This window comes from Petromyzon marinus, chromosome 33 (genome assembly GCF_048934315.1).
Source record: "Petromyzon marinus isolate PM22_M1 ecotype Great Lakes invasive population chromosome 33, UKy_Petmar_22M1.pri1.0, whole genome shotgun sequence".
Lineage (NCBI taxonomy): Eukaryota > Metazoa > Chordata > Hyperoartia > Petromyzontiformes > Petromyzontidae > Petromyzon > Petromyzon marinus.
Window position 1 is genome coordinate 4,813,145 of NC_133699.1, and position 13,796 is coordinate 4,826,940.

General features: G+C 50.6%; 1 protein-coding gene across 2 annotated transcripts; it reads left to right on the forward strand.

Annotated features, from left to right (window-relative positions):
• The first annotated feature begins 4,043 nt into the window (after positions 1-4,043).
• LOC116948339 (protein LBH-like) lies at positions 4,044-13,415 on the forward strand. Of its 2 annotated transcripts, XM_076071463.1 has the most exons (5): positions 4,044-4,252; positions 6,396-6,503; positions 10,583-10,868; positions 11,702-11,804; positions 11,846-13,415. In XM_076071463.1, the coding sequence occupies exons 2-4, from the start codon at positions 6,426-6,428 to the stop codon at positions 11,776-11,778; spliced, it is 441 nt and encodes a 146-aa protein (XP_075927578.1). In that variant the 5' UTR covers positions 4,044-4,252; positions 6,396-6,425; the 3' UTR covers positions 11,779-11,804; positions 11,846-13,415. The 2 variants fall into 2 exon arrangements, with proteins under 2 accessions (XP_075927578.1, XP_032820807.2); XM_032964916.2 differs by having other exon boundaries at positions 11,702-13,415.
• Positions 13,416-13,796: the final 381 nt, after the last annotated feature.

The following is a 13,796-nucleotide window of genomic DNA, read 5'->3' on the forward strand; positions in this document are numbered from 1 at the left end:
ACCACCTTGGTTCCAACAAACTGGCCAGGCCGGCTCGTGATAAGCGAACCGACGAGCGATGGGTTCATTGCCACCAGCGATTCGTTCACCACACAGCTGGTATACGCCATGCAAATGCAGGGTGAGTCATTACGCGGAAACTGTGAGTAACACTCGGTGCTGTGGATAATTAAGCGATGAGCCAAGGGAAAGAACAACCGAAGAAACGTGAATGTTGTCACCTAATGTCTGACGGAAAGGGTGAGTGTGTGTACTTTAATTGCGCGTTTATGGCGTAGCATTACTCTTACCTAACCCGACTGGCGGGAGGACGTCCCGCTGTGGAGATGGAGCCGTGAAATTATTGTTTTGTTCTTGCCGTTACATCGCAAAGACCGTGAGAGATGGCGACGGCTTGGGGAGACCTTCATCCAGCAGTGGATTGATCTTGGCTGCAGATTAATCCCTTCGATGGAGGGGTGTTTTTTTTTTCGTTATAAATTCAATCAATACATGTTATTGCCATGTTAATATGTGATAATTCAAAGCTGCTGTGATGCTTGGAGTAGGCATAGTGATTACAGTCAATGTAACAGTATTGTATATTTGAAACAAATGTGATAACGTAGTTGAATTTTTATTTAAAGATTTCGTGACTGCAGTGATTCATATTCTTGGTTCTTTCGGTAAAGTCACGTAGAAGGGAAACAATAAAATAATAAAAATATAAAACAATAAAATTCTCACGACGTTTCGACTGCAACACAAGTAATCATCATCAGGTGTGAAAACCACAACAAGAAAATTTGAAAAAAGTGGCGGTTATTTTTAAGCTATCACTCCAACCATGAAGAAGAACCCTCTTGAGGAGCCTTTCAAAACCGTCACTTTACCCTACATTGCGGGGATCACAAAAAAGATCTCCAAAATCTTGAATAAACACAAGATCCAGGTCCGATTCAACACATTACATAAAATCCGTGATCTGGTTCCGTCTGTAAAAGATGTGATTCCGGACATACAGTACCCTGGCGTCTACAAACTAAGTTGCCTCTGTGGTAGTAGTTACATTGGAGAAACCAAACGACATGTCTCGGACCGCATTCGTGAACATAAAGCAGACCTGAAACACGGTAGGACGAACACCTCGGCCGTGGCAGATCACTGTTATAATTCAGTAGGTTCACATGACATTGACTTCTCCAAGACAGAGGTTATTTGCAAGCCATCTGGCTACCATGAGAGATTCGTTCATGAGGCAATCCACATATACAAACACATAGACAATTTCAACCGAGAAGATGGATTCTGGCTTAGCAATCATTGGAAGGATTTGATAAACCATTTCGGGTCTTAATTGATTGATCACGCTTAAGGTGGCTTTCAGACCGCATCCATTATTTTTCGTCTCCCCCCTCCTCTTTTCCGAACATAGATGGACTCGTCCATCTGAACAAACTGTCAAATCGCTCTCCGTGGTGCTAACGTTAAAAATAACCGCCACTTTTTTCAAAATTTCTTGTTGTGGTTTTCACACCTGATGATGATTGCTTGTGTTGCAGTGGAAACGTCGTGATCATTTTATTGTTTTATATTTTTATTATTTTATTGTTTCCCTTCTACGTGACTTTACCGAAAGAACCAAGAATATAGCGTAGTTGAACTCCCAAATGCGCTGGACTGAAAGATGGCCAGGTGGTGGCAGTGCAGCAAGGATGGGTTCGTGAACTCTTTTTATGCGAGCCCTCTGAGCATCATTATCCCCTCGTGTGTGTGTGGTGGGCTTTCTCCGGGTTCTCTGGGAATTCGCCAAACATCAAAACGTAGCAGAGCTCTCCTGAAGGGAGTGAAAACTCGTGATACGTCCTCATTCGACATCGCATTCTGAAATCTCTGAACTCTAGCACAGGGTGCTTCACTCATTTTCAGAGAGGGGGGAGGGCACTTTCGCCGATAAGACATCATCGGTGTGAGAGCCGCCACACCATTTGACGACATTGGGGGGCTTGACAGCAGCACGATGATGATGATGATGATGGTGGGGGGGGGGGGTGTCACCAATTTGTGTTGTATCGCGGGGTTCCGCACGTCAGGGCCACGCACTAAAGGCCACCAGGGGCCGCCAGTGGCCTGCGGGCCTTGTGATGAAGAACGTGGCTCTTAACCAAGACGCTCAACTCCCAACGGTACTCATGAATAAGTACACAGCCATACATAAATATATATTATACAGATGAATATATTATCTAAAGCCATCAGCAATTGATCATTTCGGACTAATGAGAACTTGTCATTCCAGAAGAATGTGTTTAATTACGCTCACAAAACAACAAATATGTTTTCACTCTTTGGTTATTTCGGTAAAGTCACGTAGAAAATAAAATAATAATAGAATACGACGTTTCGATTGCAACACAAGCAACCATCATCGGGTAAGAATGAATGATAAAACACAGACACGGAAACAACATAGGAAGACACACTGCATGTGTGTCTGTGTTTTATCATGCATTCTTACCTGATGATGGATGCTTGTATTGCAATCGAAACGTCGTATTCTATTATTATTTGATTTTATTTTCTACGTGACTTTACCGAAATAACCAAAGAGTCAGTCCTGCAGTCACGAAAGCTTCGAATCTAGTTTAAATATGTTTTTATTATTATTTAAAAAAAAATTAAAACACATGCAACAGCCTGGTCAAGTATGGTCAAAGTTCAATGACAGACGGAGCGTTGGGAGACCTTAATTCGGCAGTGGCTTGACCATGTGACAGTAAAAATATATTTTATTTGTTCAAAATCACGCACGTACATACATGCTCTTTAAGCACTCGGATACATACATGCGTGCATTCTTGTTCAACAAGAGGTGAACATCGTTGAGTTTTGTCTTGTTTTTTTTAAGTACTATCTGCTGTGGCACATGGTTCAGAAACACGGTCATTGAAAATGCGTCGTTAACTTAAAACTTGAACCGGGGACCTCTCTGGATTGGAACTCCCAGCGGCGCTCGGCACTTAAACCGCGGCCTAAGGCTCAAGTTGAGTTTGCTAAAACCAGCTGACGACTCGAGAAACGAGGAAGGCATCATTCGCGACAGTGGTGAGCTGGGTCACCAAAAATGACAAAAGCAACATAATAAATAAAAGGCAGCGCAATGAAGTCGTTAGAAATCAGAAGACAAACAAATTGTTGAAAAATCGCATGAGTGTACTATGAAGTAGGGCCATTGTCCGAAACGTCGCCGTTAAGATAAATATTAAAAATGCCACAGTGTTGTTGACGAATTGAGTTAGTTGTTGTTGTTGTTTGTTGACGGTGCAGTCACGAAAGCTTTAAATCAAAATGAAAACAATATTTTATGTTACCAGGTGTAAGGCCCACTGAGCTATACATCTCTTTTCTTTTCAGAAGCGCCCTGGCCACAAATGACAGCTCAACGAAGTGGCTTATCACACGGAAATGTACAGCAGCCAAATACTCTCTAAACGCACGTTTCTAAATATGGAGGGAGAAAAATTGACGCGACCACAGGGAGAGAGAAGAGAGACATGCAAACTCCAAATATATAGCAGACAGGCGTCCAGGGGTCGGGATTGAACCCACGCCCTCTTGTATACTAGGTGAGGTAGTTAACATCTCCTAGCCACCGTAATGACGATGAGAGATAGAGACACGGAAACTCCGCGTATACAGTAGGCGTCAGGGTCGGGATTGAAACCCACGAACCTCCTGTGTAGGTGGCGAGGTCGTTAACATCTTACGGCGCAATACGCAAAGAATATCGCGAGACAAAGCGCGGCGTTCATTGCACGCGGCGGTCGTGTTGGTTGGGTTGAGGTTAAATTCACGCGAGATTATGTAACTACTCGACGCGAACAAATGCCCAAGCCTTGAAATAAAAAAATTGGGTCTAACCGCCCCGCCTCCCTTCCCCACTCCCCTCCACTTCTCCCCTCCCCCCCACCACCCTGGGAGCCGCATTTAGAATTTGCCGGTGACGTGGGGAGGTAGAGAGGGGCGGGTGCTGAAGGCACGGCGGCCGGCCAGTATATAAGGCGGTGTCAGTGGGCGAGAAGTGATCAGTTTGCTACGACGCTTCGGGTGTGCAGTGGCTCGATAGTTTGGTACATTATCAAAAGAGCTAACTCCAAGCTCCCCCCCCCCCGTACTCACTCGCTTGCTAGTCCATCCCACCCGCGGATCCTCACTCCCGACAGAGCAAACGTGCCCTTGTGGAGTTTACTGAGCAACAAGCAAAGCTCACCCGGTGAGTATGCGTGTTGTGCTGTGTGCTTGCTGGTCGACGAGGATCCAAATGGGTGCCCCGCTGCCGTGTGTAGAATTCGCCACTGGGGAGACGAAGGCGGTCGGGCGTGGTGCTGGCCACCCACAGCCCCCTCGTGTAGCCGTGCCGGCCTGCGTAGGTGCTCGCTAACAGCACTTTGCCCCAACACTCTTTTTAAAGGCGATGTGGGAGATCGCTGTCTCTGTGCGCTGGTGTTTTGTTCAACATCGCCACTGGGGAGACAAAGGCGGCCGGGCCGTGGCGCTAACATGAGCGCACGTGGTCTCATCACCCACCACCCACTTCCCCATCGTGCCGTGCGCCGTGCTCGCCCTCCTGTTAATAGGTGCTCGCTAACAACAGTTGCCCCCCAAACAGCCTGTTGGTGGCAGGAGTTGTGAGGCTGCAGAGGGCGCGTGGCACACTGCGTTTGTCCGGCGCCGTTCTCGTCCGACGCTGTATCGAGCTCTCTCTCTCACTCGGGCACTTGTAAAGAACAGGACACGATGTCTTCTGGGTATGCGATTATATCCACGGTGCGAGATTTCCACAGGTGATGCGATATTTAAAGTGCCGAGTACAAATTTGGTCGCTTTGATTGAGATAATTTGCATACCGTAATTTTAAAAAGTAACATGTTTTAATGATTATATTCTAGAAGGGTTGATAGAAAGGGTGATATGCGTTTGGCACGAATACATTCGGGGCAATGATTGTAAGGAAAATCAAAGGTCAAACGATTGTTAAACGTTGGCCAACGGCACGTGACGGGCGACGAAGTTCGATTTTCGATTTGTCCCATTTCGACAGTGCCACCCCCAAAATGTTCTTCGCATCGCTCCAAGCCTCGTGCTAAACACTGGCACACATTACCGCCACCGTGAGTGAACCGAGTAATTCGCCCCCTTCCGTGGAGTCGCGACGCTAAACGCCGGCACAGAGCAGGCAGAGCCGTGCGACCGTTACCGCTGTCACTTCGCGTTCATTGTTCGGCGCAGGCCATGCCCTCTCCCTCTGGCCTGGCTCCGGTCGGGAGTGGGGTGTGGGTGGGCGGTCTCGCACAAGACGGAAGCGTGTAAAAATCTTAACTGAAAAAAGACCGATCGTTCCGTCGAAGGACGGTGGACTTCTTTCGCGCCGTACGTAGCCAACCGTGCCAATGGGGGTGGTCGTTGTCTGTGGGTTAAACGCGCTCGAGAGACTGCTCGCTGCACGTGTTTCACCTGCAGCGTTATAGTGGTGGGCGGGCTGGGTGTGGGGCACGTGGTCTTGCGACTGTGAAGCTTAACGAGGCCGCAATTGCAAACCCCGTTGTGATTTGTAGCTCGTGAAAACTATTTTTGTCAAGGCTAAAATAAATGTACGGTGTTGGCGATCAGGTTTTAAAAACAATCTTCCGCATTGTTGGTGAACGTGAAAATGATGATGATGATGATGCTGATTGTGGTGGCGATTATGGAGACGGATATAGAGGCAGAGGGGTCCGTTTCAACAAAACTATTCGGGCGGAAAAGGTAAATCGCCAACCGCGTGTGAATAATATGACGTTAAGAATTTGTCTTGTTCCTGGCTGCCAACTGTTAGCCCGGAGGGAAATCATCTCGTACACTTCCATATTTAGAATCTTGCCTTTTTAAAGTTTTGTTTTCTAATGTACAGGCTCGTATTTTGAAATGGACGTGTTTTAAAATTATTATTCTCTGTTCGTCCGTATTCGAATCTGTGAAGAAATGTTTGCCTGCCGTCTTTGTATGGGCTTTCAATGTAGGTTGTGGTGATAATGGTGATTATTGATGGCAATGGGGGGGGGGGTGATAATATTGTTGATGGCATCGCTCATATCGCATTGATGAAACTACAGCATCAATATCAAACATCCTCTGCGGGCAGTAATACCACCAATACGGCCACGTGGGTTTTCGTGGTTGTGGCCGGATGGGCCCTCTGATGTGCGTTCGGGTTTGCTCCGCGTGGCCTTCGGCAATAGATCTGACGTTTCGCTCCTGCTGAGAGATCCTTCAGCTCTTGCAAGACAAGCCAAGCTGTGTCTGTCATCCCGAGCCGCCGTGCACTGTGTGACCTGGGTCCGTGTTGCGTGTTTGCCCGCGTGCTCCGTCTGACACAGGACACCCGTCCCGGCATCGCCACCGGGAGAATGACCGAGCTGATGATGAGCCAATCCGCCATGGAAGACCTGAGCTTCAAGACTCGCGATGCGCGCCTCCCGTTCCAGGTGAGGCTTCTCGGTCGTTGAATGTTTGCGAGCGCCTATTAAGGGCGGCAGCTCGCAACATAATGGGAGAGAGTGGCGTGGGGGGGAGTGTACGCGTGTCTGTTAATTGTTATGTTAGCGCGTGACTATGCCGAATCAAATATACTCATAATACATCGAGTGCAGTTTAGAAGTCCCAAGTTTTTTTTTGGGGGGGGGCGGGGGGGGGGGTGTAAGTAGCCGTATCCTAGGCAGGAGTCGAACAGGGCTGGTCGGGATGGTAGCACAGTCATTTAATGAACAGACAAAAAGCACACACCTGTAACCAACCCGAGCACATCTGGATCGTCCGAGTTCAATTGCCGGCCCACGGCTAGGATGTGTGGCGAGCGATATCCGAGTCGGTCTTGACTCGCCCCTACTCGCTTCACCAAGCCGCACTCTGCAGCGTGGTGAAGTATGGTCAAGCATCCACTCCACCCCACAACCACCCTTTTAATCGACACGGGAAGGAAGCCTCCCAACCAGCAGTGGATAGAGACGGACGAAGGGCTAGTGAGTTATAATATAATTAATAATTAAACGGCCCTGGCTCTGAGCCACCGTTCTCTTAACCCACCCACCCCCTATCGCGTGTCACTTCGGAAAAAAAAAGTTTTGCCTAGCAACTCGGATAGAATTACATCACCCGCGCATAGACTCTTTCCCAAAAACAAAAAAAACCCTCTTCTGCTTTGCCTTTTTCCAGTTCCCCAGAGATTGCTTGGAATTTTTATTTTAGTTTTCCAATTAATCTATGGCCTCGGTAACGCTGACTGTACACAAAGGGCATTATTATAATGTCCCAAGCAAGCAAGCCCATAGGCCGTGCCGTTAATGACTAAAATGTTCCAACGCTCTCGCTGCCGCGATCCGCAGGGATAGACATCCGTGGAAGCCTAGCCCTTTCTCACGCGGATGGTTATTTAATTTTTGTATATTATTATTCTTTGCAACAACAAAAAAAACAAGCCCCGAGCTGGAATGAGAGACGTTTATATAAACGACAGTGTGAAATGTATGTTGCGTAAAAATAGAATGTGCTCCCAAAAGTCGCCCAAGCTTCACGGCAGCTTCCGCGGATTTTTACGCTGTCAGATTAATGGGATGTGTATATATAGGCTTATACTGTATATGGAAAAAAACGGTCTAGTCTCATGAAATGTAAACTCTGGCGTTGTCTAATGAACCAACGATAGGGAAAAAAAACGTTGATTGACCACAAGCACCTCGAATCACCACTGTCATCACCACTGTCACCACCACAACCGCCACCATCGTCATTATCATATCCACGACCTCCATGATCATCAATCACCACCACGACAATAATCTCACCATCAAGATTATCATCGTCTGTCATTTTCGTATTCAATACATTATCTTCTTCCCTTTAATCGTCACCATCGATAAAAAAACTATTAGCAATTAGCGCCATTACCATCACAATCCCAGAATTGTTGGTGCCTTATGTGAGCGAGGAGTGGTGGGGGAGGAGGTTTTGCGAGCAATAGGGGTGGGTTAAATGTGTGACTGAAACCCGAGATATTCTCTGTTGGTAAGCGAGTATTGTCGACGCAGCAAGTTTGGTACAAAGGTAAACCTAGTCTATGATAGCTCGTGACTTGGACTCCAAAAGCCGTCCCCGTAGTGAACACGGAGGCAGTTAATGCGTCACCGAGTGGAACTTTTCAACGGCAGCTCAATCGCCCCTCTCTCTGAACGCCGGCCCGGATCTTTTCCACGCGTCCAACAGCGCGCCACGTTATCGGCGTGCCCCCTCCCCCCCCCCTCCACGTTACGAACTCGACCGACCAATGACTGGCTGACGATGCATAAGACGGATTAGCCAACTGCTAATGGAACTGCTAATGGAACGGCTAACGGTGGTGAGGGGGGAGGGGGTGAGAGGGTGGGTGAGGTAGGGGGGGGCTTTGTCCGATGGAAATAATACGTTTGGCCGAGGGCAGAAGTTGCTGGCCTTTTGTTAGGGCTGAACTACGGAACAAGTCCCAACTCTGATGATGATGATGATATATACGTATAATTATATCTCTAAATTACAGCCATTCTCAATCCACCAATGGATGAAGGCCCTCCCCCTCCCCCATGCCATCTTGTTTCATGGCGTTTTATTGTTTGGCCATACTTCACCATGCCAATCATTGTGGTTTGGTCAAGGAAGGAGGGAGGAATTGTGGGGCAGGAGGGACGCGACCGGTTCTGACTTTTGACTCGCCACTGATGTTAGCTATAGCCGGAAGTTGAACTCGGGTCGCTGGATTCAAAGTGCGGCCCAGCTGAAGGCCCCCCCACCCCCCCCCCCCTCCATTCCACCTCTCCGCCCAGCGGGAATGATACCGATCCAGAATTCTCTCGATGTGGCAATATTTGCCGGAAAACATCGTGCCGCAAATCCCCATGGCGGCGACGATCTTCGACTGCTGGCACGTGCGGCGAGACCGGCGTTCTTCGCCCATCCAAAATCTCTCTCGGCCACCGAGGGTCGCCCGCTCGATGACCTCCCCCGAATCCCTGTGCCACAGTCGCCGCGAGTTTCACGTCGCAGCCACGGCTGACGTCGGTGGCGAATTGTATCCGAGCCGGCCATCCGAGCCGGCCTTTGCGCCGCACCCCCTTCGCCGACCCCGCACTGACCGACGTGAAGTGTATCAAAACGCCCGCCACAACCCGCCTGTACCATAATCCACACGGCACGGTCGACGCGAGGGTTTGCCCGCCCATCCCTATTGCTTTCTGGACGGCCCCTTCGTCCGAATGTCCGAGCAAGGGCGGGCAGCCACAGACGGTCGGGCCTTCCGATTGCACAATCTGCGTCCCTCTGTAATCCCCGCCGCGCGGCGTCCCTTGTTGCGCGACCTCTTCGTGGCGTCGCGGGCGGCGGCGGCGGCGGCGGCAGTGGGCGATGCCAGCTCGCGCGGGCGATAAATCTCCACCGAGCTATGCCGATTATGTTAGCGGGGGGCTCAGCGTTGGCGCGTTTGTTGCCCCTGGATGGCGACTGCCATCGCTCGGGGAGAGGGGGAGAGCGTGAGGAAGCGGCGGGAAGGAAGGACATCAGGGGTCGGTTACAGGAAACAACCGTGGTACGTAATTCTCGAGAGCCGAATTAAATGCCGACGACAGGCATGAGCTTACGCGTGACATTTCGATCGTCCCTCCTTTGTAGACGTCGGTGTTTTACGCAGCATCACATGCCGGAGTTTTCAGCACTCATCGCGCGAGAGTCCGGTGCAGTTTAGCTCGGCTCCACGCGGGGTCTGTGGGTCGGTTGGTGGCTTGGTGGGTGGGTGGAGACCACAGACGGAGGTGTTTATTCGTTGTCTAGCTGGAGAAGCTCCCCGGGCACGTGGAGTGGAACGTCGGACATCGTGCTGAACCGCGCGCAGCACAGCCCGAAAGCACCGCGGAGAGATTTGCGCGTCGGTCTGTGGCTCTGTAGAATCTCTGTCTCTTGATGCCTCGCTTTAGATGATGGCAAAAGTCAATGGTACGGTGGACAGATATCACTCGCCATGGGTGTTGTACCATGACCAGGGATTGATCTCTGGTTGCTGAGTTCCATAGTTCACCGCCACCCCCCCACCTCCCATCCTCACCACCCCAAACAACAAAAATAATTTTTCTGCGGAGGTGACTGCAATTTTTATTTTTACCATAAAGATGGAATTATAAATTGCTTTATAATTAACTGTCTGCATCGCACCTTGCAGGAGTCGGACGTCAATTGCTGGGCCCATGTCCAGTAGTTCAGAGGGGGTAGGAAAGCGATTTAAATTTTGGGGTGGGGCTGGGTGGGGCTCGTTGGGACTCGGTTTGTGCGTACCGGGCAACCATTGCCGCTCTTTTGTTTCATTCTGCGACGTGCACACCGATGGTGGAGCGGCGGCGCATCACGTGACACTCGCGGCACCACGGCAGGACCGCAACCTATTGGACCCTCGTGTTCGGCGAGGTTAGAGCCGGCCACTAACGATTCCCCCTCCTCCCCCTCCTTCCCCTCCTCCTCCCTGCACCGTGTCCCGGCATCGTCGCGGCAGATCTTCCCGGACCCGTACGACACGTACGATGGTTACTGCCTAAGCACCAAGGGCCGCCTGCCCTCCATCGTGGTGGAGCCCATCGACGGCGGCGAGGTGGAGAGCGGCGAGCTGCGCTGGCCGCCCGAGGGCATGCTGCTGTCCGAGGAGGAGTACGAGGAGGAGGAGGAGGAGGAAGAGGAGGAAGAGGAGGACGCCTTCCCCTCGGCCAGGGACGACCTCGCCAGGGACATGGACCAGGACGCGGCCACCGCGGCGGCCAGGGCACACTGGGATCGCGTGGAAGGTGAGCGGCGGCGGGCGGCCATGCCGTGTCCGTGCCGTGCGTCGCGAGCGAGCGGTTCGCGCAGCGGGGATCGTGGCAACGTAGTGGTGTCCGCGACCCGGTTCGGCAAAGTCTCGGATGAGTCGCGAGACTTTTTTTTGTCTTCGGAATAGGGTTTCTGAATTGGGAAAAAAAATTGTATCGACCCATCCCGCCTCTTCTCCCGCCCTCAGGTCAATGTATAAATACACAAGCTAATGTAATATATAAAATTTACATTACCAAACAACTGTATCGACTCATAACAAAAGCACTCCTCTTTACCAACCCATTGCTGAATAAACTTGCTCACAAACGCGTTTATAGTAAGGATGTTTGCATCATTGTTAATTTTTTTTTTATCATCGGCAGCAGTTGCAGTAATTTTCTGTCCCCTATTGGACAGTCGACCCTCTATTCGTCTCCCTTGCATAGTCGTGCGATGCTGCAATGTATAGAGAGAAGAACACTAACGACGCATATTGAATGTCGAGAGCATCTCAATGCCACTGACTCTCCAGACGCTGACAAGACATCCACTTTATTACGCCTCGGAATTTTTTTTAATTTTAAAAAAGAATTCACACTTGCGCGTTCATCGTTATCAACAAACACGGCAGCCCAAATCCCTTTCGCGCAGCAATCGATGCGAGCGCCGCGCGGAATGACGGCATCGTTCGGCCGCTCGCAAATCGGTTTTGCTGTTACCCCCCCCGCCCCGCCCCCACCTTCCCTCCGCGCGCCGTCCAGATTTTTTTGTTGACTGTCGCGGTGCCCGTCCCCTTCTTTGCCCACCGACCCACCCTCCCTCCCAGGGGTCATCGCGTCGGTGGACAAGGAGCGGGAGTCGCCCCCCAACAGCGGCGGGCCGTCCACGCCGGTGGAGAAGTAACGCCGCTCGCGCCGGACGACGGCGGCGCGGCAGGATGTGCCGCCGGCGACGGCGGCGGCAGTCGGCGGCGGCAGTCGGCTTGGGTCCGGGAGTTTTCGCTTTTGACCGTCCGTCCGCCTCCTGTCGCCGGCACGGGGTGGAAGAGGGCGGGGCGGTGGAGGCGGGGGGGGGGCGCGCGGCTGCCCGCCTCTGCTCTGTGCCACGTCTCACCAGCGTTTTATTTTTCCCCCGAGCGAGTCGCCCGCTCACTCGGGGCCGTGGATTCGCAGCCGTGCGCGAACGGGAGTGATGGCCCGGTGGACTCGGCTCAAGGGAGCGGCGCGTCGTTGCATCGCTGCGCTGTTGTTGGCGCTGTTGTTGGCGCGTGCAAGCCCGCGGCCTTTTCGTTGTCGTCGTGAGCGGAACTTTGGTCTGTGGGGGGGAGGGGGGCCCCCCCCTCCCCCCCCCTCCCCCCCCCGAGAGAAACGAAGAAGAGGGCGGCGCTTCCAAGCATCGTCGTAAGAGTGGCGACGCCGCGACGGGCGCTGCTCGTCCGCCCGTCCGCCGGGCGACTGCGTGGCCGCACGTTCTCCGCGTGTTGATTTTTCTCTTCGTCACGTTCGCGGATTAAAGCGAACCTTTTATTCTTAGGAGACCAAAATGAGTGAGGCTTTTGTGGCGTCAGGCTCGGCGGTGTAGAGGCGTTTGCGTTCGCGAGGGTGTGAGTTTGTAGAACAAGCTAAAAAAAGCAAGCAATTTAGAATTGGGCGATTTTTTTTTGTTTGTTATTTAATTTAAAAACAACTATAATTTACAGTTGTCCTCTCGAAGGTTTGCAGAAAAAAATTACATTTCGTCTAAAGAGTAGACTTGTTCAAGGGTATGTACAACAACCCCCCCCCCCCTCCTCCCACACTCCTCGCCGGTGATAAGTTTACTGACGTAGCGTGCTAGTCTTCTCGTTCGGTCGGACGACAACCCTAACCCTAGCACCTGTAGAGCAGTAACAACTCCTGTAGATCGTCGACAGGAGATGTGCGCAGTATTTATTGAATCTTCCCGAGGGGAGGGGAGGGGGGCGTCTAACCCCCTTTCTCATTTGCCGCGTGTTGGATGATTGTGCACATCTACCACCGTCTTCGGCAGATCCTCTGCGGTAGCGTAGACCCGAGCGGCAGCGATTTCCTAACCGCCGAGGGTTTGAGTTCGTTGTTTTTGGAAGTGGTTGTACAAAAAGTAGAAGCAAACTAACCCTAACGTTGTGTATGCACATTACACGCTAAACTTGTGTCTTTTTTTATTTTATTAAAGAAGCACAACCAGCCTTAAATAAAAAAAAGCAATATTGTATAGTTCTGTAAAGGCTGATGTGTGAACTGTAATGAACTAAGTTAACACGAAGTGGCAAGGTATGTTACGGTGCAGTGCGATGGTGAATTGGATTGCCCTGTCAGTTCTCTTTTCCCTTCCTGTTGGGGGATGTTTATTTTCTCTTTATACTGTAAACGAAGTTGTGTCTTTTACCGATGCAATATTTTTCGATATGCGTCTCTCCCCGTGTTTGTTGTTGTTGTTGTGGTGTTCCCTGTGGGGGGGTGGGGTGGAGAAGTGTAAGTTTGTTGTTGTTGTTGTTTTGGAATAAATTAATAACCCGTCGACGCCCTCGTCTCTGCCCTCGTGTCGCGCGGCGCGATTTGTGGGCGGTTTTGTCTCCACGCGTTCCGTCCCTCCTTGCAAACTAATTGTACGCTACTGAGATTCCAGCGGACTGAAGATAAAAATGTATATAGTTAAAAAAAAACTACACGCATTTTTTTTCATCGGATTAAAGTTCGTTTGGAAGAAAAAAAAAACAAATCTACAGGATTTGGTGAAACAATCATTATACGTCCTTCCCAAAAAATATATAAAAGAACGCTCCTATTTGGAGACGGAGTATGAATGCAACCGCGGTCAATTTTATATTTAGTTGGAAGCAATGCGTTTTAAGCGGGGGGGGTGGGGGGGGGCAGTTGTTTGAGCTGTTAGGTCCATAAGGC